The following is a 24,329-nucleotide window of genomic DNA, read 5'->3' as shown; positions in this document are numbered from 1 at the left end:
GCTCTGGAGAAAGAATTCTCCAGAGCGCAGAGACAGGCCAGAGCAGAGACGGATCAACTAGTGGTCCCTGACTTTGACCTCCCTCTGGGTCCTTCTACCTCTGTTCAGGGCATGTGATCCATGACGGAGGCCCCAACAACACATAGTCCCACCTTTGTGGCAGCTCACGTCACTGCTCCCAACCGCCAACATTTCCCTCACAGGCTCTGATTTTGGGCCCCAAGGCCACCTTCATCCCAACGGCAGCTGGGCTCGGGGCCAGATCCTGGGGACATTATCTCCGATGGCCGCCTTGAAGCCCTGATTTCTAGGGTTGTGGACCGCGCTCTCGCGGCACAGTCTTACCACTTACCTGGGCAGGAGACTACTACACCTGTACTTCTGCCTTATGTTCCTTCTGCTCGGGTCCCCACATGGCAGGAACCCCCGTCTCCAGCCCGTTCCTCTATTAGCGGCGACTCATCCATGATGGCATATGATCAGCCGGACTTTCCCTTATCCGAAGAGGAGGAACTCACCCCAGACCCCTCTCTACCTGGAGGTCTGTTCAACCCAGCTCTCTTCCTTTCCTTACTGCGTAAGACCACCACAATGGCCAATATAGGGTCCGATCAGTTCCCTCAGCCACAAGCCACATCCGATTCGAGCCCAAATCCGGTGTTTTTTGAAATTGGCAGCCCAGCACCATGTCCCCTGCCCTTCCATCTTCCTCAAGGAAGCAATGGGTGTCCCCATCTTCTTTCCCCTCCATGGGACGCACAGACAAGAAGTTATTTAATACTTCTCCAGACCTGACGGATGCTCTGGAGGTGCTAAAAGTGGACGAGGCCTGGATCCCTCTGGTGTCTTCGACCATGGTCTCAGGGGACATGGCCGAGGCACTTAAGGCAGAGAACAGAAAATGGGACTTGACCTTTTGCAAGACCCATAAGGCAGCTGCTTGGGCAATTAAAACAGCCACGTGCACATTATTCTTTACCAGGACCACCCTCCTATGGCTCCGTCAGCTTCAGGCTAGACTTCCTCCCAAGGACATATGGACACATCAGGATCTAAGCAAAATGGTTGCAGCGACGGAGTATGAGTCGGATGCAACCCTGCAATCAGCCAACTTTGCCTCTAGATCCATAACCTCCAATGTTACTGCCAGAAGGATGCTATGGCTCAAGAACTGGCAGGCGGATGCCAAGTCAAAATGGCGTCTAGCTATGGCTCCCTACCAGGGAGACTATCTGTTCGGGGAAGCCCTGAATCCATTTTTTGTAGAAAACAAGGACAAACGGAAGGTCATGGCCCACCTCTCCAAGAGGTCCAATAGGCGCACCACTCCTTACGGACGTAGGCAGTCCTTTCGGCCAGCAACGGGCGCAGGAGCAGCCCGACCTTCCTGCCCCTTCACGCCCAGACAGGACCGTCCATATGACAGGTCAGGCTTTAGACCCAGACAACAAAATCAGGGCAAGAGGCCATTTCAAGGGAGCGGTCATCCCTTCAGGAGGTCCAAGTGACTCCCAGACCAACCCTCCCATAGGTGGTAGGCTATCCCTTTTCTTCCATTTTTGGAAGAGCTCACCACCATGGATGCCTGGTTCCTACAAACTATTCAATCCGTCCTGTCCCTCGAATTTGTGACCAGCCCCCCAGTTCATTTCATCTCCTGTCCCACGTCCCGAGACTCAGCCAAACGGGATCTCATGCAGGAGGCCATTTGCCATCTTCTGGACATACAGGCCATAGAACCGGTACCGCCAGATCAGAAGGGAAGGGGATTCCACTCCATCCTCTTTGTGGTTCCCAAAACCTCAGGGGAATGGAGGGCAATTCTAGACCTCAAAGATCTGAATGTCCACATTGCATACAAAAAATTTAAGATCCAATCACTCCAGTCCATCTTAGGGGGCATCAGAAAAGGAGACTTCCTGATGTCGATAGACCTTACGGAAGCGTATCTCCACATCCCCATCCTTCCGGACCACCGGCGGTACTTCTGGTTCTGCTACAGGGAACGCCACTTCCAATATATGGTCCTCCCATTTTGTCTGTCCTCGGCTCCCAGAGTGTTCACCAAAATCCTACCTGTGCTGGCTGCTCATTTACAGAGGGTACCGGTACGCATCCAGTGCTACCTGGACGACATTCTTATTCAGTCATCCTCCTTCCAGACAGCTCAGTTGGACTTGAACTTAATCATCCGGGTCCTCCAACAGCACGGGTTTTCGGTGAACTTCCTAAAGAGCCAGACAATTCCCTCATCCAGACTTCTGCACCTGGGAGCCATCATAGACACCATAAATTGCATGGTCTATCTGTCCCAGGAGCATCTGGACAGCATCAGGGACCTAGCTCGCCAGGTATACAAGGACCGCATCGTTCCCTTGATCTTACTTTCTCAACTCCTAGGGAAAATGGTTTCCTATATAGTCATAGTTCCCTGGGCCAGGCTGCATTTACGGAGCCTTCAATGGTTCCTCCTCCTGTTCCAGCGAATGAACGTCAGCTTATCCAGCCGACAGGTGAGGCTCCTGTCCGCTGGTGGTTCTCACAAGTGGTTGCCAGGGGGTCGTTATTCAAGGAGCCCAACCATCTCACAATCACAACGGACGCCAGTCTGTTCGGTTGGGGAGCTCACCTACAGTCTGCGCAGGGCCATTGGTCCCATGCAGATTTGAGACACAACATCAACTGGCTGGAACTCAGGGCCATTCACCTAGCTCTGCGCCACTTCCACAACCAGATCAGGGGGCGACACATATTGGTCCTTATGGACAGCGTGGCATCAAAGGCCCACATGAACAGACAAGGGGGCACCCGGTCCAAGGCCCAGTTATTGGGCTCCTGGGCAGAGTCCAACCTGTCCTCCCTTAGGGCCGAACACATCTCGGGGGAGAAGAACCGGCAAGCGGACTTTTTGAGTCGCTCCACTGTCAATTCCTCGGAATGGGGTCTACACCCGGATCTATTCACCGAGATGTCCCAAAGGTTCGAACAATCGGTCCTCGACCTATTCGCGTCGTCGAGCAATGCCCAGCTCCCGAGACACTTCTCCTGCTATTACTCTCCAGGGGTGGAGGGGATGGATGTTTTATGAACTCCATGGCCGGAGGGCCTATTCTATGCCTTCCCTCCCCTCCCACTGATTCCGGCAACCATCCGCAAGCTAATACAGGAGTAAACGGAAGTGATCTTCGTGGCCCCTTACTGGCCTCAGAGACCCTGGTTCGCCGACCTGGTGAATCTTTCCTGCTCTTCCCAATGGAAGATTCCTCCAGATCGTGTGTCCCTGCACCAGGGGGTCCTACAACATCCAGACCCTCAGTGATTACAGTTAGCCGCCTGGTACTTGAGCGCAGAATCATGACTCAGGAGTCGTTCTCACTAAGGGTGATTTCCATGATTCAGGCCTCTCGCAGGCTGACGACCAATCGCATTTATGACGCTACATGGAAGAGTTTTTGCAATTGGTGCGAGGGCAGCAACTGGACATTTCAAAATTGACAATCCCTCGGATCATTGACTACCTTCTGGATGACCTAGATAGAGGCCTGGCCCCTGCGACCATCCATAGACAGGTGACGGCTCTATCCACTCTACTCACCTGTGCCAATTTGATTCCTCTGGCTCACCATCCCAGAATAAGCGTCTTTATCAAGGGTGCCAGCAACACCAGGCCACCTGTGGTGCACAGGAACCCATCTTGGGAGTTGCCCCGAGTTCTACTCGCACTCATTAGACCACCTTTTGAGCCGGTCACTATTATAACCTTGAGGTCATTATCCCACAAGCTTGCCTTCCTGATCGCTATCATGTCAGCCAGGCGCATTTCTGAGCTGGCGGCTTTATCGATCAGGGATGATCTTTGTATTTGCCACCAAGACCGGGTGATCTTTTGGCTGGATCCCAAGGTCAATTCATTCTTCCATAGAGCCCAGGAAATTATTTTGCCAGATTTCTGTCCCAATCCTTCCCATGACTTGGAGCGGCAGTGGCACAAACTGGACATCCGTAGGACGCTACAACGCTATGTCAAGCGCATGGCGTCTTTTCGCAGGTTGGAGGCCCTCTTCATCTCCTTCACCCTGTCTTCTATGGGACAGAAGGTATCCGCTTCCACCATAGATAGGTGGATCAGAGCTTGTATTGCGGAGGCGTATCAGTCTTCTTCACTGCCAGCTCCAAGTCATATCACAGCTCATTCCACTTGCAGCGCTGCAACCTCTGCAGCATGGGCCACTCAAGTGTCCATCAAAGAGATTTGCAATGCTGCGACATGGTCTTCTCCCTCCCCGTTTGTACGCCATTATAAGATTGACCACTTTGCTTCAGCATGTGCAGAAAGGTCCTTCAGCAGGCAGTTTCCGGGGACGTGGAGCCGGCCTTGTCTGTTTCCCACCCATTGGGACAATGAGGCTTTGGTATGTCCCATTGGTGGATTCTCCATCTCCTGTGCTGGAGAAGGGGCGTTGTCTTACCTGAATGCCTTTTCTCAGCACGGAGATGGAGAAGCCACACCCACCCTTAAGGTCAGTTAGGCCGGTATTAGAGGATTGAGAGCCAACACCTCATCCTAGCATCAGCCTCTTTCGCCCTTGTCAAGACTGGGATCCCCTAGCAACAGGGGGCGTGTCAAGCTTGGCTAACTTGGTCTCAAGAGCAGGCAGACAGAGAAAACCCATTGATGGATTCTCCATCTCCGTGCTGAGAAAAGGCGTTCAGGTAAGACAACGCCCCTTCTTATGATAATTTATTATTTATTTTTATAAATATCTTACCTGTACAGCTTGGTTTTCATCTTGTTTTAAACACATTTTCTATGAGAAATATTCCATTTGATTCCTACCTCTAATGATTATATATTGAACTGGGATTTAGAAACAAAATTGACAACAACTATTAGAGTACTTTGCATGAGGAATTGAATCATCTGATTGAATTCCCAGCTTTATTAGTCTCTCTTTAATACAGGGGTCTTCAAATTTGGCCCTTTTATGACTTGTGAACTTCAATTCCCAGAATTCCTCAGCCAGTGTGACTTGCTGAGGAATTCTGGTACTTGAAGTCCACAAGTCATAAAAGGGTCAGTTATGAAGACCCCTGCTTTAATCCTTCTCTGCTGGGAAAAGAGCAAGTCAAGCAATTGCCAAAAGAATTCACAACAAGTTTTGCTGCTAAACAATGTCTATTAACTGCATAAACTGTAATTCTCATGCTTGACTATTTAATCCAAAGGTCTTCAAACTTGGCCCCTTTATAACTTGTGGACTTCAACTCCCAGGATTCCTCAGCCAGCGTGCCTGGCTGAGGAATTCTGGGAGTTGAAGTCCACAAGTCATAAAAGGGCCAAGTTTGAAGACCCCTGATTTAATCTGTATAAATAAAAGTTGGATTTTGTAAAAACAACTTTTGAAACTTTCACCAAAATTATACAAAAAGTTAGAAGTTTTTATAGCAACTCAAAATATTGTCACTAAGATCTGTTTATGGACAGTCAAAGAAAGCAAAATTGCCTAGGAGAACAAATTAAGCTTGAAATGACAACACTGCAGACAGAGTTTATAGCTTGTATTAACACCTAATGAGAAAGAAGGACTCACTGGAGAAGGGCCTAATGCTGGGAAAGATTGAGGGCAACAGAAGAATGGGACGACAGAGAATGAGGTGGCTGGATGGAGTTACTGAAGCAGTAGGCGTGAGCTTAAATGGACTCCAAAAGATGGTAGAGGACAGGAAGGTCTGGAGGAACATTGTCCATGGGGTCGCGATGGGTCGGACACGACTTTGCAATTAACAACAACGTTGACAGGATAGAAACAAATTTTACTGTTTTTCTTTTAAACCAGTGGTTCTCAACCTTTGGGTCGGGACCCCATTTGCGGTCAAACGACCATTTCACAAGGTCGCCAAACAACGCAGTCCGCCATTTTTTCCCCCTTTTCCTTAGCTGTGCTGCTCCCTTTTATTCTGTTGGCTTTTGAAAGCCAATAGAATAGACTCTCTTGAATAGAGTCTAATTCTATTGGCTTTCAAAAGCCAATAGGAATTGTCCAGGCTGTCTCTGCCCTACTGAGCCCGCCAAAAGTCCCATTCTGCAAATGGTGCTGCACCAGTTGAGTAGTCCTCGACTTACGACCGGTTGAATAGTCCTCGACTTACAACCGGTTGGGGGTCACGGCATTAAAAAGGTTGAGAACCACTGTTTTAAACTATTCCACCATTGCATTCTACTTAAAATGAAATATTTTCTTAATGTGTTTCAAATATAGCCACTGCATGTTGTCCAAGATGGAAGAAGGATACAACATTATCCGTATATCTTCTTGCATTTAGGCAGAGCATAATGTTTTGAATACTACTAATTGTCAGGCATGAATAATCAGATTTACATGTGAAGAGGTCACTTAGCTGCCTGTACACACTGGTTTGCAGTTGGGTAAGATAAGGTTAAGCAGCATTCAAGCATGGTCAGACTTCCTCCTCTTATGCCCAGCTAGGAGTATCAGACTAATTCCCCATTTGACTTCTCTCCTGACTGCCAGTGTCTTTACAACATTACCTCCTTTTAAAACAGCCCCCCCTTCTTCCATGGCATCCACTTGTCCGAGTTCTCACAGGAATTTGGGAGGGATGGAAATGAAGCCAGTTCAAAGAAATCCACCCCCATATCTGAAGTATCTGTTGGAGCAGGTGCTGCTGTCTGGAAAATATCTAGATGATTAGCATGTTCCTCTCCCCTCTCTCTCAGGAAATGAAGGCCGGAAGCGGATGGTTGGACATTATCAACTGCCATGTCTCCCTCCAGTGAGTCCCACACTGTCTGGTTGACTCCTTCACTTAGATTCTTGGGCGGTTCAGGTGCACGGAAGGGAACTGGGAGTTTGGAAGGCCATTGCTTTTCTGGGAAATGCTGATGGAATTGCCACACCAAGTCAGAGACATGCACACATCTGGCATTTCCCCAGGAACGTTTGAATTCAGGGAAGGGAAAACCTTGACATCTGCTGCTATTTTAGGTCATGAAAAATCTCTTAATGTTTTGGGCAGCATGTTGAACACACACACCTATCCCTGCTGTCTGGTTATGGCAGGGTAGCAAAACCTCCTCTCTCAAAGATGCAGGGAGGCACCACCATTCTGTGAGCTTCAAACCCTTCCTTTCACTGAAAATTGGAATATAAGGGGATATAGTATTAGTGGGATTCCTTAAGTTATCCATCTAGCCCATGAAAACTGGTCAAAAGATTGCTGCTGGCAAATAAATCCCAGGATCTGCCCCAATACCTCAATAGCTGCTTCTGCAAGAACTTGCTAAAAGTTACAGGTTGTAAAACCCTTGTAGTAACCAGGCCTGGGGTGTTTATTACTACTCAGGTTTATGTGACACTGCATCCGGCATCAATTTATAATAATAATACTAATATTACTACTACTACTACTACTACTAATAATAATAATAATAATGTCAATTGCAAAAGGCAGCCTTACTAGGAACTGCTTCCATCCTGCAACGATATCTGTAATACCATCAAACATCCACATCTGCCTATCCCAGGTCCTTGATAAGGACTCGGTAGGTAGACAAAATGCCAAATCCAGTCTGAACATCTGGCTGACTGCAATGATCCATAATAATAATAATAATAGTTGGAAGGGACCTTGGGGGTCATCTAGTCTAACCCCCTGCTCAGGCAGGAAACCCTATACCATTTCAGACAAATGGCTGTCCAGTCTCTTCTTAAAAACTTCCAGTGTTGGAGCATTCACCGCTTCTGGAGGCAGGTTGTTCCACTGGTTAATTGTTCTAACTGTCAGGAAGTTTCTCCTTAGTTCTAAGTTGCTTCTCTCCTTGATTAGTTTCCATACGTTGCTTCTTGTCCTACCTTCAGGCGCTTTGGAGAATAGCTTGACTCCCTCTTCTTTGTGGGAGCCTCTGAGATATTGGAACACTGCTATCCTGTCCCCCCTCATCCTTCTCTTTGTTAAACTAGACCAGGGGTATGCAATCCAAAACACTCAAAGAGCCACTTGGACCTGTTTCCCACCAAAAACAAAACACCGGGAGCCGCAAAACCCTTTTGATATCTAAAATGAAGATAATGAAGATATATGCTGCATATATCCTTTTTTTACCTTTATTATAGGTGTGTTTGTGTGTGTGTTTGTGTGTGTATATGTATGTGTGTGTGTGTATATATATATGTGTGTGTGTATGCGTCTGTATGTATGTATATGTATGTATATGTATATGTATGTATCCAAAGTTGTGAGTGTGGTTCACCTCGTTTTGTGTTCGTGGAGGCGAGTTTTCAAGCGTTTGGCTGTTTCTCCCACATAGTTGCCTTCGCAGTTTTTGCAGTTGATCTTATAAACAAACAAACATGGTAGGTAGGGGGTCCTTTGGACGCATAATTTTTGATCGTAGGGTTTGGTTAGGTCTGTGAGCTACTTCTATACCATGGGGTGCTAGTAGTCTGGCTGTGGCCTCTGAGATGTTACTTATGTATGGGAGGGAGATGCGTGTTTTTTGTAGGGGGGAATCCCTTCTTCGTTGGGTGGTCCGGTGCTGGACCAGGCAACTATGTGGAAGAAACAGCCAAACGCTTGAAAACTCGCCTCCACGAACACAAACTGGCCATAAAACGAGGTGAACCACACTCACAACTTTGGATGCATATGGCACAACAAGGCCATCAGTTCGACTTCAATAACACCCTTATCGTAGCCAGTGATGCCACGAAGGGAGGTCGGCTGCTAAAAGAAGCCTGGTTCTCGAATAACAACTCAATCAATCGTCACATTGACTTGCACCTAGCACAACAAGCGCTACGAGAATGGAACTCAAACCATCATCCTTTATATCACAAACCTTACAATCAACATCCACAACGTTCTAAACCAGGAGCTACACCTCCCCCCTACCAGAAACAATCTGATATAGACTACCCAGAAACCTCCCAACAACATCAAGGGGAAACCACACCCCCTTTAATTGGAGAAAACAACAATAATGACATTGGAGCACTTAAGAAATTTGAGGATAGAACCACTAAATTTAGCACTACCCATAATAATAATAAAAGTGAATATCCCATACAGAGAGGGGAGAAAAAACATGTGATGACGACCCGTTCGCTTGATAAAAGGGAAAGTAACATGAGCGGGGAATCTGCCCAAATACCAACAGACTTTTGCTCACAGAAATGGGGGGGATTTAACTTGAATATTGACCTACGAGGGAAGATGAGCATGTGGAGATGTGAACACAAGTGCTCGAGAGAACGACGGAAGAAATCTTTACTCTGATTCCTCCTCCCACCTATCAGCTGTTCAGCCGGGAATGCTGGCACGGTCTAGGAACCAAGCGAAGACGTCTATGGAACCCGTTTAAACCACCTTGTTAGAAACAGTCTCTCAGCCCTGAAGATGTTGGGGAGTTTTCCCAACGAAAGCTTGGCAACCTTTTAATATAGTAAAATACTTTAATTAAAGTATTTTAACTTTAAACTCTCCTGGTGAACGCGCTTTATTCATTCCATTTATAACCTCAGATATAATATATATATATATATATATATATATATATATATATATATATATATATATATATATATATACATACACACAGGTAAAAAAAAGATATATGACACAGGTAAAAAAGGATATATGCAGTGTTATCTTCATTTTAGATGTCAAAAGGGTCTCTCTCTCTCTCTCTCCCTCCCTCTCTATCTGCCCTTGGTCTGCCACTCCTCTTCCCCCACTCTCTTCCTTTCTCTCTCTCTCTTTCCTCTCTCTCTCCCTCCCTCCATCTCTCTCTTTCTCTCCCCCCCTCTTCTATCTGCTGCTCACCTGGCAAGCTTCAAGCTGTTGTCCAACAAGCGCAGGAGTAGGCAACCTCGTCTCTTTTATGATTCATGGACTTCAACTCCCAGAATTCCTGAGTCAGCCTAGCTGGGCTAGCTAGCTCTCTCCTGCCCTTCCTGCTTCCTGCAGAGACGCAGCAAAGGGAGGAGCTCCGCCCAGTAAGCTTTTCAGCTCTTCAGAGAACACTGTGAGTGCACTCTCTTTTATACATACACACACACACAAAAACACAAACAGAGAGGGGGGGGCAGGGAAGCGCAGTTGCCTCTCTCTGTCTCTGTCTCTCTCTGCAAAGGCAGAGGAGGCTGGGAGCCACAGGGGAAGGCTCAAAGAGCCGCATGCGGCTCCGGAGCCGCAGGTTGCCGACCTGTGAACTAGACATACCCAATTCCAGCAACCGTTCCTTATGTTTTAGCCTCCAGTCCCCTAATCATCTTTGTTCTCTGTACTCTTTCTAGAGCCTCAATGTCTTTTTTACTTCTTCTAGTCTGGTACATATGTAATGTAAAAGTCAAAGCAAGAGAAAAACTGACTCCATCTTTCTTGCCTCAGGTATAGTGGTTTAGTCTATTGTAACATTTCCAGATTCTTATGGTCAATATTGACCAATACATCCCTTCCAAGATATGTATCTATTGGTCAAAAGCTGTTTTAGCAGTTCTTTATTAAAAATGCCATATTCTTTATGGGGAAGTGAATGTTGTGGAATAAAATGCACAATAAATTGGTCCCAGGGATTTAAATCCCAGCAAAGATGCAATAGTCCATGTCAGCCAAGGAGTTGTCAATTTTGAAGCAATATTTCAATTCTAATCTGCAAAAAGATTTGATTAGACCTTCAAAGTCACCAGCTTCAGCGCCTACCTTCTTTGTCCTTAAGAAGCAAGACTCTACTGTATATACTGGAATGTCACGTTAAATCCAATGTTTGTTTGTTTTTAACTGTATTATAAATAAAATTTGTAAAAAAAAAGAAGAAGCAAGACCCTGGTTCTCCAAACCTAATCAGTGAGGTCCCAGTGAGGATAGTTCACAACTACAAAGTGTTAATGTTATAACTGAGAGACAATTATCTAGTACCAGTCATATTGGACTTATTGGATAGATTGCAGTGTGCATATATTTATCAAGTTGGACCTGCAAAATGCATATAATCTTATCAGAGTCATGGAGGAGGGTGAATTTTTTGACAGCATTTGACAAGTTCAAATACACCATTTGAGTTAGTAAATTATGGTGCCGTGTTTTCTATATTTATGAACTAGATTTTTTTTAAAGCATAGTCTCTATGTGTGGGAAAGACTGATGCTTCCTCCTCCACCAGAGTCTGCAAAGTCTCTGTACTTATCTAGCAACTTTGCCTCTTCACCCCAGGATTTTCTTTTGCATGCTTCAAAGAGGCCATACAATGAAGTTTGGCCAGCTGGGGTGGGAAAAGTCAGAGTCCCTGTCTCCCAGTTTATTGCAGAGTTGTGAAGCTTCCGCGATGCCAATTCTAATATGATTAGGTTGTGTAGATGGTGCATGATGTAAATAGGAAACAGTTGTGTATGCTTTGCAACTGATAGTTGCAGGAGGATTGTAGCTTGTGTAATTGGATTTGTTCTAAGGGCTGACCATCTATCGTTTCTACTTGGAATAATAGAATAGTAAGTCTTATGGAATCTGCAGTGCTTCAAAATTGCTGCTAATTCTATGAAATCAGCAAAGCAGTTGCTCAGAGTCCACTAAAGGCTTCAGTGTTTCTTCTTCCTTATTGGGTAAAGTCAGAGTAACAGAAATTTTCAGCAATGTATCTTGATTCAGATAGAATCGAGCCTATTTATGACTGAGCAGCCCCTTCTGTGAGCTCTTGCAAGAGGGGCTGTTGTCTTTTCCCTGGCCTCTACTCTTCACTCCATATGGTGTTCTATGCCCTGGCTGGATAGTCTTTGTCCTCTTTGCGGGATTTTGGCCTGGCAGGCTCTTGGCATATGCCCAGGTCTCTGCAGTAAAAGCAAAGCACTAATTCTTTGTGCCTCTGCACAAATGGCACCTGCCATTCTCCTTACCATCCCTATTTGCATGGGTTCCTCCTCCCCGAACTTAGTCTCAACCAGCATGAGTGGAGAGAAGGCCCAATAGTGAAACTTTGAGCTTGGTTCTTTCTGTTGCCGAAACTGGCATTGTATTTCTTTCACACATGAGTCAAGGATCATTTAAACCTGATCTAAATTCTGGGGAACTCCTTTTAGTGTTTAGCTCTCAACTAAACTGAGCAGTCAGGCTGTTTTGTTCCAATCCAGTTCTCAAAGATGCTTTTTCAAAAGGTGGACTTTTTTTCCCTTGAGGAAGAAGAATAAAACATTTTGCTTCTCATCCAAGAAGCTTCATCAGTTGTGATGGCGGGGGAATGGAAGGGTAGGTACTGTTGAGACTGGATGATCTTGAAGTACTATAATCTTGAGGTATTATAATCAAGGTTAAATGCTATCTTGGATGGAGCACTAACCTCAGCAAGAAAATTTCTACTTTTTAAAATGCCCCATAGATGTTGAATCAAAGACATTTTGTATTGCAGTTTAATGTGTACAAATGTGTATATTTTAGTTCAATAAAGTGCTCACAAATAAGCACTGCTATCATTGCAGGAGAAATAATACAAGGAAAGAATGATATGAACAAAATTGTAGTAACAAAAGACTAGTCTGAGAAACCTACACATAGAGAAAAGGACAGATTCTTTGATTTAGTTATTGATCCAATTCTGATCCTAATACAAGGAATTATTAAAGACTAAGAAGTCATCTTTTTATAGGCATCAATGTATAGAACTTAGTCTCAGTTTAATTTAAAAAATGAGAAGTTTGGGGAATTGGTAGATAATGATATTTTCACACACAGCACCATGTCCCAGTCAAAAATTGGACTCAGTATTTTTTCTCTACTGCAGCTATTCATACTGAGCCAATAACAACCTCTGTTGAATTAAGCTTACAACCAGACAGTCCATCTATCAAAACATCTGAGTATCACCAGCTGATTTTAACCCTGGCATTTGGAAAATCTCCTGGAGAGAATATAACTAGACTTTTCTTAGAAATAGATAAAATATGTTGTACTACCCCATTGTAAGCAAAGCATAATATATTCAGTTCTCCAGAAAAGCAACTAACAAAAACCTGCTAATTATCATCCAATTAGATATCTCTTCTGAGCTTTATGCCAGGCATATTTTGAATAAATTAGATAAATTCCATTCAGAACAGGGTTTCAAAAAGGACATAGAGTAGATTGAAGTTTCTTATTCAGAAAAATACAAATAAGACAAGCAAAACAACACTGTTTTCCCTTTATTGTTCTTAGTTCTGCCTTTATTTCAGTTGACAGGTCTCAGCTTTGAGAGAAATTAGCTAGGACAGGCATCAGTAGGCACCTCTTAAATTAATAATTGAACTACATATTGAGATTACATTCAAAGTAAGAATGGGCCCACCAGAGTTCTTGTCAGATCCTATTTTATTGGAGAGGGAGTCAAATAGATCTGTTTACTTGCTCCTTTCTTCTTTAACTTTTATATTAATAAATATTACAGTGGCCATTGTCACAAAGTTTTTTTCTCCCCCTCATTTAATGGTTGGAAAATTTCCAAGTTAATAAATACTGATGATATCCTGATTTCCTGTCCAAGATTGGCTTTCGAAATGTATTGGATAGACTAGCTGATTATTGTGAAGGAGCTGAAACCTGGGGGTGCGATGAGAAAGTTTGATTTGGTCATGTACAGGAACAATCTAAGTAAATATATATTGGATTGTTCATCAATAATTCAGTCTCTTACAATACTAATGATTAAAATTTGTTAAATTACAATAATTTCCAAGGTGCATTTATTTAAATAAATCTAGATTAGAAGAATAAATTAATGTGTTCAGTTTTTTCATGTACTAACACATTGGCATTATGCTTTCTCTTCATATAATTCTACAAGTAACACTTGTTTAATTTGGTTAACACTTATCTAAAACAAATACTGATTTGTAAATTGTATTTATTTATTAATCAAATTTAGGTACCGCCCATCTAACTCTCAGAATAAATATTTGATACTGTACTATAACTTCCTCATAAATACTAATTCCCTTTTCCTCAATAATATAAAGTGGAGCATGGCTTTTAAAACATGAGAAGAATTTCCTGGACAACAGCATTCCAGCAAAAGCAGAACTATTTCTCTAGATCTACTGAACATTTTACCAAAAAAACTGCCTTTCAGCATTGTTCAGTTGCCAAGCCTTCATTTGTAGTCATTTCTTAATTAACTTTCCAAAATCATAAAGTTTTACTCTAGAAGTTGAATTAGATCATGATATTTCATGAGTCATATACAATACATAACGCATAATCCAGTTCCCCTACATAAGGAAATATTTTTCAAAGTTACATTTTATTATGCTGATATTAATTTCAGTTTTATATGAATTAGAAGTCATCAACACTAGTATTTTCTAAAAAAAAACATGAAATGCCAGTTAAAAAGTATTTTCCTACTATTATTGCTATGTCCTCTTCAAAATATTTCTAATTGACTTGTGTTCTGTTTCCCAGAATACATTTTTAAAAGGTTCCACAAGAGCTGCAATCAAAAGATATGTAATAGTTAAATTTTCTATTTAAATTAACTGAATATTAATTAGTTACAACTGTTTTACATTTTTCACAAAGATGTACTTGTGTCTATAGGAATTTTGGTACAGGGTTCTGCAGACTTTTCCCTCATGTTATTTAATATCTATATGAAATGACTGGAATTAATCAATCATCTGTTTTTTTAGGAATGAGATATTGCTGATAGGCTGATGACATTCAAATATATATCACTACTCTGGACCAAGTGAGTGATGACATTGAGCTCTTTTTTCCTGTTATTTATTTACATAAACAGGACAAAGAATAAAAATAAAATAATAGTGAAAGTAAAAAAGCAATAAAAATACAATTGTATGAGTAAATGTCTATATATATAAAATTTTATATAAAATTTCAATACAGGAAGACTATATTCATTTGTAATTGTCAACATATAATCTATATCTATAAGTAACTTGTTCATAAATTACAGATAACACAATGTTTTCTGCTCACTAATTGGAGCCATAAACATATCTTAACTATCTATTAATGAGATATCCAATTGCCAACATCCATATAATAAGTATATAGTTCAGTAAAATGAATATCCAAAAATATAAAATTGTCTGAAAATTTAATATATTTTTTCAGAACATAACTTTAAGACATCTAACATGTTTTTGTGTATCTTATATATAATGATTTTAGTTATATGTTATTTTATTTCTAACAGCACAATTATTTACTCATTCTTTTTTTGTAACAATGCAATGAGGTGTTTTGACCCTGGTCATCATGGGAAAGCAGGCCTCTAGAGTTCTTTATTGCTCTAAGTAAATGTTCCAACAGTCTTCCAATGATTGGTAAGGCTTCACCTCATGCTACCCTGAAGACAGCCACCCTCAGTTTCCCAAACAACAGCCCGTATATAACAAAGAAAGTCCACAGAGTAGGAGCATGCTCAAAGGACAAGATCCAGAGTCCCAAGTCCAGTATACTCGAGTGAGCAAATTCATGAGGCAAACTTTATCCACAGGATAAAGTCAAGGGACAAGGCAAAAGGTAGTCCTCAAGGCAAGGGCAAGGTACAAGGCAAAAGACAATTTTTAAGGCAAGGCAAAAGGCACAAGTCAAAGACGGGGGAGTGTAAGCCAAACCAAACAATTGTTCCTGGCAAAGACTAACTGTCCATGGCTTATCCTTAAGTCAGTCCACTCCAGGTGTTCCTTGTGAGGAGGATGGGGCAACCTTCTCCCGAGTAGCCTTGCAGCCCTTCTTTGAGATTGCCTATGCTCCGCCCTCCATGCCCTTGGATCAAGTGGGGGAGGCAGCTGTTCCTCATCAGAGGGGATCTGCTGCCTATCAGCACTCCTGCCTTTCAACAGCCGATCCTCTCCTGCGTTTGTGAGGGCAGGCAACTCTCTGCCTGGTGAACCACCTCCCCCAATGCCAGAGGGGCCTGGGACAAAATCATCCTCAACCCCTGGCCTCTTTAAACATTCCAAGGGAGACGTACCATCCCCGTCAGATGGTCACAGTTCCTCCTCCTCCTCCTCCTCCCCTGAATCAGGCCATGGCATGAGGATTGTTGTAAGTCTAAAATATTAAAAATGAAATCTTGAATGGGTACCTGAAAATTGTTATGACATGGAGTGGATAAAACAAGTTCAGATGTAATCCTACCAAGACCAAATTGCTAGTGGTCAGTAGATATTTGGGCATTTTAATAGCACGAGCCCCAATATAGTAGTTATTTTGGATGGGGTCATGCTGCCTCCACCTGAAAAAAAAAAAGCGATTTGAGATTTGTGGGAGCCTTTGCCTAGCTTTCATTGATGCACCAGTTGAAGCTTAGCTGGACAGATGATCTCAACTCTTGAATTCATACTTTGATCACCATTCAGTTGGAAATTATCTGGAAGCTGCTTTTGCAAAATGCTGCATTGATTATTGATGCCTTTTGGGACCAATTCATACAGCAGGTCATTATCTTTAAAATCCCAAATGATATTGCAGCAAGATATTTCAGGCAATGTCTTGCAACAATTGAGTCTGAAAGAGATCCTGGTGAAAGTTTCCTCTCTCATAAGATTCATAAGATATAAGATGGCATGACTAATTTTTAGTAGCTTCTCTTTATGAAATGTTCTATAAACATGTTAAAGCTATTTAATTTCCTTGAGCTTTTGGTACCAGCTGATTGATTATATGTACCTATTAAAGATCTTAATATTTTTATTAAAATCTATTTTGTTTTTTAATGTTGATTTGAATATAATATTTTTAACTTTTCCTTTCTGTGTGATGTGATACATCATACAGACTCTTGGGACTGGAGCAAGTTGTAAGTATTATAAATTAAAATAAATAAATTTGACATTCTTATAAGCAGGAAATGATTTGCTTTCTCTGTTCCTCAATGTGTGGAGATAGAGCAGGCATTGCTTACTGACTTATGGCTGAATTTCTCATTTAAAATAAGGGTAATTCTGATCTACATGCTGTGATTAAGTAATAGAAGTAGTCTCTATACTCAATTTATATAAGACCATTAAAGCCTAAATGAAACAGCATTGGGTGTTTCTTCTTGCCTGCAGAATTTGCTACCTTCTCTGTATGTAGCAGCTGTCCTCTGGAACGAGGTTCCCCCAAAGATCTGAATGGCCCCCCTTCTGTTGTCATTTAGAACAGCCATCCTCAAACTTTCCAGCTTGGTGGACCAGTGTGGGGAGAGAGAGGATGGTTCTGTGTGAGCGGCAGGCACGTGCACACTTGCACCCAGTTCTATTTGCACAAGCGGTGGGCACACACACCCTCCGCTCGCACGAATGGAGCTTCATGCGCTCACGGGCATGTCCACCGCTCGCGCAAATGGAGCTTTATGCGCTTGCATGCTCGCTTGCTGCTTCTGTGTCCTGGTTCAAATAGGCTGCAGTCCAGTACCGGGCCATGGCTCGGGGGTTGAGAATCCTGGTTTAGAAGACCTGTGAACACCTGGCTCTTCATCCAAGCTTTTTTCCAAGGAATATAAGTTTTAATATATTGTTGTTATTATTTTGCAAAGTTATATTTAAACTAAATAACAATATTATTATATTATCATTGTATAAATGACTATCTACTTTTAAAAAAGAAAACTAACCTATTATGTAAAGTAGCTAGTTAGTGGGAGAAGAAAAAAATACAAATAATTATCAAGGAAAGAAAAAGGCGGGGAAACCAAAAACTTCAGCAAATCTAAAAAACTTCATAAAATACAAAAACTAAACTACACATAACTCTGAGAAAAAAATCTGTACTTAAATTATATCTCTATTTATATCTGCTTATCTACATCTATAAAATTAAAGAAAAACTACTTTTCAGACTATTAAAATTACATTGTTTTATTAATTGCAATATAACGATTTAATAATTTAATGAATAAGCAGTGAATTAAACCTAGGCTATATAGAAATATATTTATTCTCTTTTCCTTCTTGAATCTCCTTCAGTAAAAAGTTAATTTCAAGTCTGAAAGTTGACAAATTTTGTTAATCCAATTATTATTAATATTCCATGAATATATGATAATATTTTTCCTTCAATACTCCCAAGTTATGAACTTTTTTACAGATTATAATGTTCCAATTTTTTTATGTAATATTAATATAAGAAAATATTTGTTTTGGTCTTTGCTTCTATACCCAAACTAGATAAATATTTTTGAGAAAGGACAGATCTTTATAGTACTCATATAGTAATATGAATTATAACTGTAATGGAATCTGTGCATTAATTGCAATCGTAAGTTATAATGGTCATAAAATGGGTCAGTCACATGATCAATCTGATTTTATGACATGTTTTCACCTGTTGTTAAGTAGACACGGCCATTAAGCAAATGCCACGGTCATTAAGAGAAACCTATGGTTGCTATAGAACAGTTTTGCCAAACTAGAGGTAAGTGCTAGTTTTTCCGCAAAAGTGTTGTGAAACATGGTCACATGACCATGGGATGCTGCAAATGGCTGTAAAATGCAGCTGTGTTTGTGAGCACCCAAAGTGCAATTACATGATTGTGGGGGAGCAGTGAACATTGGAACCTCTGGTCCAGATCCTAAGTCCCCTTTTCAGATAGGTTGTAACTTCAAATGGTTGCTAAGCAACCAGTCATACATTGAGGGCTACCTGTGTAATTTAGTGATGATTAGATACAATGCAAGCAAGAAGGGAGAAAAAATAAAAATGATCCTTTACCAATCTGGGGAGAGATTGGTACACTGTAAATTTATTGGATATGCAAATATTAGAAATATCCTAAGAGAGCGTTTTTATTAATATAATATGATAAAAATATTTATTATCCTTTATGTTACTTACCAGCTGTTTGGGGGAGATTGTTATATTGTCAGAATATAAATAATTGTAATAAATAATATACAGAACAGTGGGGAGGAGGAAACTTTTCTTTCCCAAAATTGGCCAGTCATTGGAAATCCTTCTTTTTATTTCAGATGAACAGGAGGCTTTGAATTCTATCATGAAGGACTTGGTTGCCCTCCAAATGAGCCGGCGTCCCAGATTGTCTGGCTTTGATAGCATGAAAAACAAAGATTCTCCACATTCCAATAGACAGGTAATACCTTCCTGATAAGTAGAACCTTGCTTATCATACATATGTTTGGCTAATAGAAACATTGCTCAGGAATTAATTCCTCCAGTCACATTTCCTTTCTGCAGCTATACTCAGTAACATATTTTACTCTACTCCAATGCCTTGAAGAACCCAAAGGTCCTATCATACTTATTTTCAATTTGGAGGAAATAGAGCGTGTTATCAAAGGTAATTCAAAAGAGATGGATAATACTACTACCGTGTACTATGGTCAAGTCATAGCTGTGCCATTTCTGTTCCGATGTTCTGATCTTCGTTCCAAAATTCTCCAATAAATTCTATATTGAGAGCTCTATAAATCTCAAGAAATTGGGAATATTGTCATGGGGAAATATTCCATGTATTAATCATTCCATTCTCCCCAAAAATATCTCCACAGATGTGCATATATCTTCCATCCTTCTCTCTCCATGCTCAAATACTTCTTACCATGTACCTTTAAGATTGTTTCACAAACCTATTCTTTCCATTTTACACACTCATCCTTACACTTCTCATTCACATATCATACAACTTTGAATTTTTCTCTTCTAAATAAATAATTGAGTTTTTCCCTCTTTAAGAAAAAACACAGTGCCAGCAGCCCAGGTCTCCTAAGCAACCTTATGATAAGAAAACAAAGTAGTCTTGCAGTAGAGGAAAAAAAGTCACAGGTAAAACAAATTGTTTTCTCTTCTAATGTTCACTGTTAAATGTTTTTTTAAAATCACCTAAAAAGCTAATTCAATAGTTTACTGTAGTATACCTTTTACAGTAGCGCAAATAGCATTAATTTGAAAGAATAAAATGAAAAGCAGCATTTTTCTGGATTTCTTCAAATAGAAAAGCATACCTGAGTTTCAGATCTTGTGTTATATCCAGAAGTAAATATATGAGATACTCTGAAAGAAAATTTGGGACTCTATCTTGATAGAAGTAATTGTTACAGGTAGCATGCAGGGTTTTATTCATTCATTCAGTTTATGTGACTGCTCATCTCACAGCAGGAATTCTGGGCAGCTAACATAATATTATATAACATCAAACATTAATGATAGCCAGGGTACAAAATCAATTTGCTGCCTATGGAACAATAACATACTCCAACAAACAGTTTGATTCTAATGGGAACACATCCATGTCTTCAGTGTTTTCTGAAAAGCAGGAGCGTTAGGGCCAACCTAATCTGTGAGGTGCTGTGACACAAAAAGCCTGTTCCTGGATCCCACAAGGTAATATTCTTTAATTCACGGGCTAATACAATGCCTCTCCTAGATATACAGGATGGGTAGAAACAATTGAGAAAATAGGTCCCACAAATAACCTACCCCTATGCTATAACATCTTTATAGGGGACAAACAGGCTCTTGGATTGCAGCTAGAAACACATTTGAAGCTAGTATAGCTAATTGTAAAAGTGTAACATGAGTGCACCACAATGCATAACTGCCAGCACTGCTGCATTCTGGACCAGTTACATCTTCTGGATACTGTTTAAGAGCAGCCCCATCTAGAGCACATTGTATAATGGCACAGTGGTTAGAATGCAGCATTGCAGGTTGCTGGCAGTTCAAATGTCACTAGCTCATGGTTGACTCAGCCTTCTATCCTTCCGAGGTCAGTAAAATGACCAGATTGTTGGGGGCAATATGCTGACTCTATAAAACCACTTAGAGAGGGCTGTAAAGCACTGTGAAATGATATATAAATCTAAGTGTATTGCTATTGCTAGAAACTACTTGGATTTTACAAGAAATGTTAAGCTAAGAAAGCATTTTTGGTGAGAAATATTAGAATTGATATTGTTTGCTCATCTGAACAAGAAGGTGTCAGATACTTTTCAGAAACCTGAATTGGATTGGTGATAATTAATCTAATCATAAAATAAAACAGCTGGTGTAGTTGTGGCCAGGAAGGCCTTCGTACAGATTCATCTTGTGTGCTAGTTGTGCCCTTTCCACCTCCCTCCCCTTGTGCATTTTATTTTCCTCTTCTCTTCATTTTCATCTTTGTTAATTTTAAGTCGATTTTAGTGTTAATATTTATTATTTTAATGTTTTAATATTATCTTATTGCTTTTATTTGTTGTAAGCTGCCTAGAGTTATATTTAGGTAAGATGGCAGCATATACATTTAATAAACAAATAAATAAATAATCAGAAGTCCTTCAGACAGTTACTCATGCCCTAGTGTTTTCATGACTAGACTATTGCAATGTGTTCTACATGGGGCTTTTCTTCAATCCAGAAGCTACAGCTTCTGCAATGGCACAAACAGTAACAGGCACTTTTGGATATATCCATGTGGCACTACTGCTAAGAGATCTGCATTGGTTGCCAGTCAACTTCCAAGTGCAATTCAAAGTGCTAGTTATTAACTATAAAGCCTTGTATGACTTAAGGTCTAGACACCTGAGAATCCATCTATCTCCAATTGTCTCTGCCCACTTGGTAGATTCCAGAAGAGTGGTCTGCTCCATGTCCATACTATTAAACGTTGTCATCTTAGGTACTCAGGAAGTATACCTTCTCTGTCTTAATTCCTGCCCTCTGAAACAGACCCCCATCCACCCAAAGTTACAGACAGTACCCTTCCTACTGGGGTTCTAGAAGGCTTTTAAACCTGGCTTTGGTCTCAGGTCTAGAACTATGTATTTGGGGGGACCCTGTTGTAGTTTCTTGTTGTTGTTACAATTGTCTTAGCCTGCGCTATATATGATTCTAATTGTTTTTATTGGGTTTTATGCTGGGTGACTATAATGACTTTAAAATGATAAAATATCCTCTTAGATCAGTGGTTCTCAACCTGTGGGTCGGGACCCCATTTGGGGTCGAATGACCATTTCACGGGGGTCGCCAAACCACGCTGTCCGCCATTTTTCCCTTTTCCCTAGCTGTCCTACTCCCTTTTATTGGTGGCCACACCCACTTGGGGGTCACCACAACATGGGGAACTGTATTATGGGGTCACGGCATTAGAAAGGTTGAGAACCACTGTCTTAGATGCTTTTATGATGCACTGAATAAAATTATCAAAGTATTTAATAGGTAATATGAATAATGTTATTTTGGCAGAATGACATCAGGATAAAGTTTGAACATAATGGAGAAAGGCGGTAAGACTTTGATTTTTGTTCTTTCTTTTTACATACTTTACTGCAATTCAGATACACAGTCAGGTTTGTATATTGGGTCAATGATAAGTCTTTTGGCATTGTATTGTATTTGAAATGAAACCCTCAAGATATGAGTGAAGGGAAGACTTCTAGCTTTAATTCATGGGGTTTGACAAAAGTGTGGCATTAACCATTGAGAAATTATAGCTATTTTAATACACCCACTCCCATTTTTGGTGGCTCATAAACAACAAACTAATGTAACTACAAATACAAGAATTGTTTTGTTTTGTTTTTAATTGTTGGATGAAAATCCTTTGCAGTCAGTGCCTGAATTTCTGGAACCCATATAAAGGACAAATATTGAGTTTCCTCCTTTGAAATGCTTTTCCACACTTTTACTGCAGTTGCCTTTAGCTATTGTTTGTTTGTGGATCTTTCTGTCTTCAGTCATCCTTCAGTAAGTGAACCTTCTGTTGCACCAAGATCAAGTGACTGACTTGGCCAGTGAAGAATATCCCACTTTTTTTTAACTTAGAGAAACTCTTAGGTTGCTTTTGCTATATATTTTGTGTCATTATCCATCAGTGTCATATCAGTTTTCAGCAATTGGTTGAATCTAAGCAGAGAATATAGCCTTGGACACTTCAAATTTCATCTTCCTATTTTTATCAGCACTCAAGTCACCAATAAACACCATTGACCTGGTTTCACTGGCAGCCATACATGATCATATCATTACACTGCCTCCACCATGTTTGACAGATGATGTGGTATGCTTTAGGTCATGAGCTGTTCCTTTTCTTCTCCAGACTTTTCCCATCATTCTTCATTTCATTAGTCCAAAGAATCTTATTCCAGAATTGGGCAGGCTTTTTTAGGTGGCAAAGTCTAATCTGGCCTTTATCTTCTTGAGTGTTATCAGTGATTTACTCTCATGAAGCTGTCATTTGATTGGACTTGGCTGGACTTGGCTAGACATTGTGAAAGAGTTTTTCTTCACTACTGACAGAATTCTGCAGTCATCCATTTCAGTGGTCTTCCAGGCCTTCTGGTGTTGCTGAGCCTGCCAGTTAATTCCTTCTTTTTAAGAATAGCAAATTGTTGTTTTGGCCACTCCCAATATTTTTGCTCTCTCTCTGATGGGTTTAATTTGTTTTTTTCAGTCTAATGATAGCGCATAGACATCTCTTTGGACCTCATGTTGAGTGTTCCAGTGAACAGCTACCAAATGTAACACTCGAAACTAGACCTTTAGCTCTTTGATTTGCCATGGACTAATGAGGGAACAGGTTACATCTGGTCATGAAACTGCTTGACAGCCATTTGTCCCATCATTTATGAGACACCAAAACTGGGAGGACAGGTATATGTGTTAAAATGGCTGTAATTTCTCAATGGTCAACAGTTGCACTTTTGTCAAACCTCTTGAATTAAAGCTGAAAGTCATCACTTCGCTCACATCTTGAGTGTTTCACTTCAAATTCAGAGTGTGGATTACAGAGACCCCAAATGCCAAAAAAACCTATCATTGCCCCAATATAAGTTAATCTGACTCTTTTGCAGTTATCTTGTTTAAGCTGAATTTGATCTATATTGAAACTTTTGTTTTTTCTTTTACTATTAAAGATTAAAAATTACATAAATAACAGAATACAAGATGGAAGGACTGCCTGTAAAAATAAAGCAGAGAGAATTTATGAATATTAGCAAACAACATTGTTATATTAACAATTTAGAAGAAAGCAGAAAAAAAATTTGATACACTGTCCAAACCATTTTGTTACATGAACTATCTAGAGCCCACTTTGCTGCCATAATCAGTATTTTGGTGTCCCATCCAGAATCATCCCCTTTACCCGGCCTGTCCGCTATGAAGATGTTCAGCAGAAAGTGAAAATAGCTTTTGGGCAGCCACTGGATCTTTACTACATGAATAATGAGGTACTAACTTATTATATATCTTCAGTACACGCAGTGCTTTTTTTCTAAAAAAAAAAAAAAAAAAAAAAGGTGCCGGAACTCACACACGTTATACAACCCGCCTTGCCTACCCTACAAGGTTCCATCCAAAAAAGGTGCCGGAACTCCGAAAAAATGCCCTGGGTA

General features: G+C 40.9%; 1 protein-coding gene across 3 annotated transcripts in view; it reads left to right on the top strand.

Annotated features, from left to right (window-relative positions):
• Positions 1 to 24,329, top strand: part of MAP3K3 (mitogen-activated protein kinase kinase kinase 3) — an 83,420-nt gene that overhangs the window by 10,709 nt on the left and 48,382 nt on the right. For 2 of the 3 annotated variants that reach the window (XM_039331521.1, XM_039331523.1), the window contains exons 2-5: positions 18,966 to 19,087; positions 19,690 to 19,779; positions 22,180 to 22,220; positions 24,065 to 24,164. In XM_039331521.1, coding sequence (XP_039187455.1) covers positions 18,966 to 19,087; positions 19,690 to 19,779; positions 22,180 to 22,220; positions 24,065 to 24,164 — 353 coding nt within the window. Of the gene's footprint in view, positions 1 to 14,672; positions 14,732 to 18,965; positions 19,088 to 19,689; positions 19,780 to 22,179; positions 22,221 to 24,064; positions 24,165 to 24,329 lie in introns of all 3 variants that reach the window. The other variant, XM_039331522.1, reaches the window with a different exon arrangement.

Source organism: Crotalus tigris, unplaced genomic scaffold, assembly GCF_016545835.1.
Source record: "Crotalus tigris isolate CLP2741 ecotype Arizona unplaced genomic scaffold, ASM1654583v1 scf7180000024437.13266115, whole genome shotgun sequence".
NCBI lineage: Eukaryota > Metazoa > Chordata > Lepidosauria > Squamata > Viperidae > Crotalus > Crotalus tigris.
The sequence above is the reverse complement of the archived record's forward strand: the minus strand, read 5'-3'. Positions and strand labels throughout refer to the sequence as shown.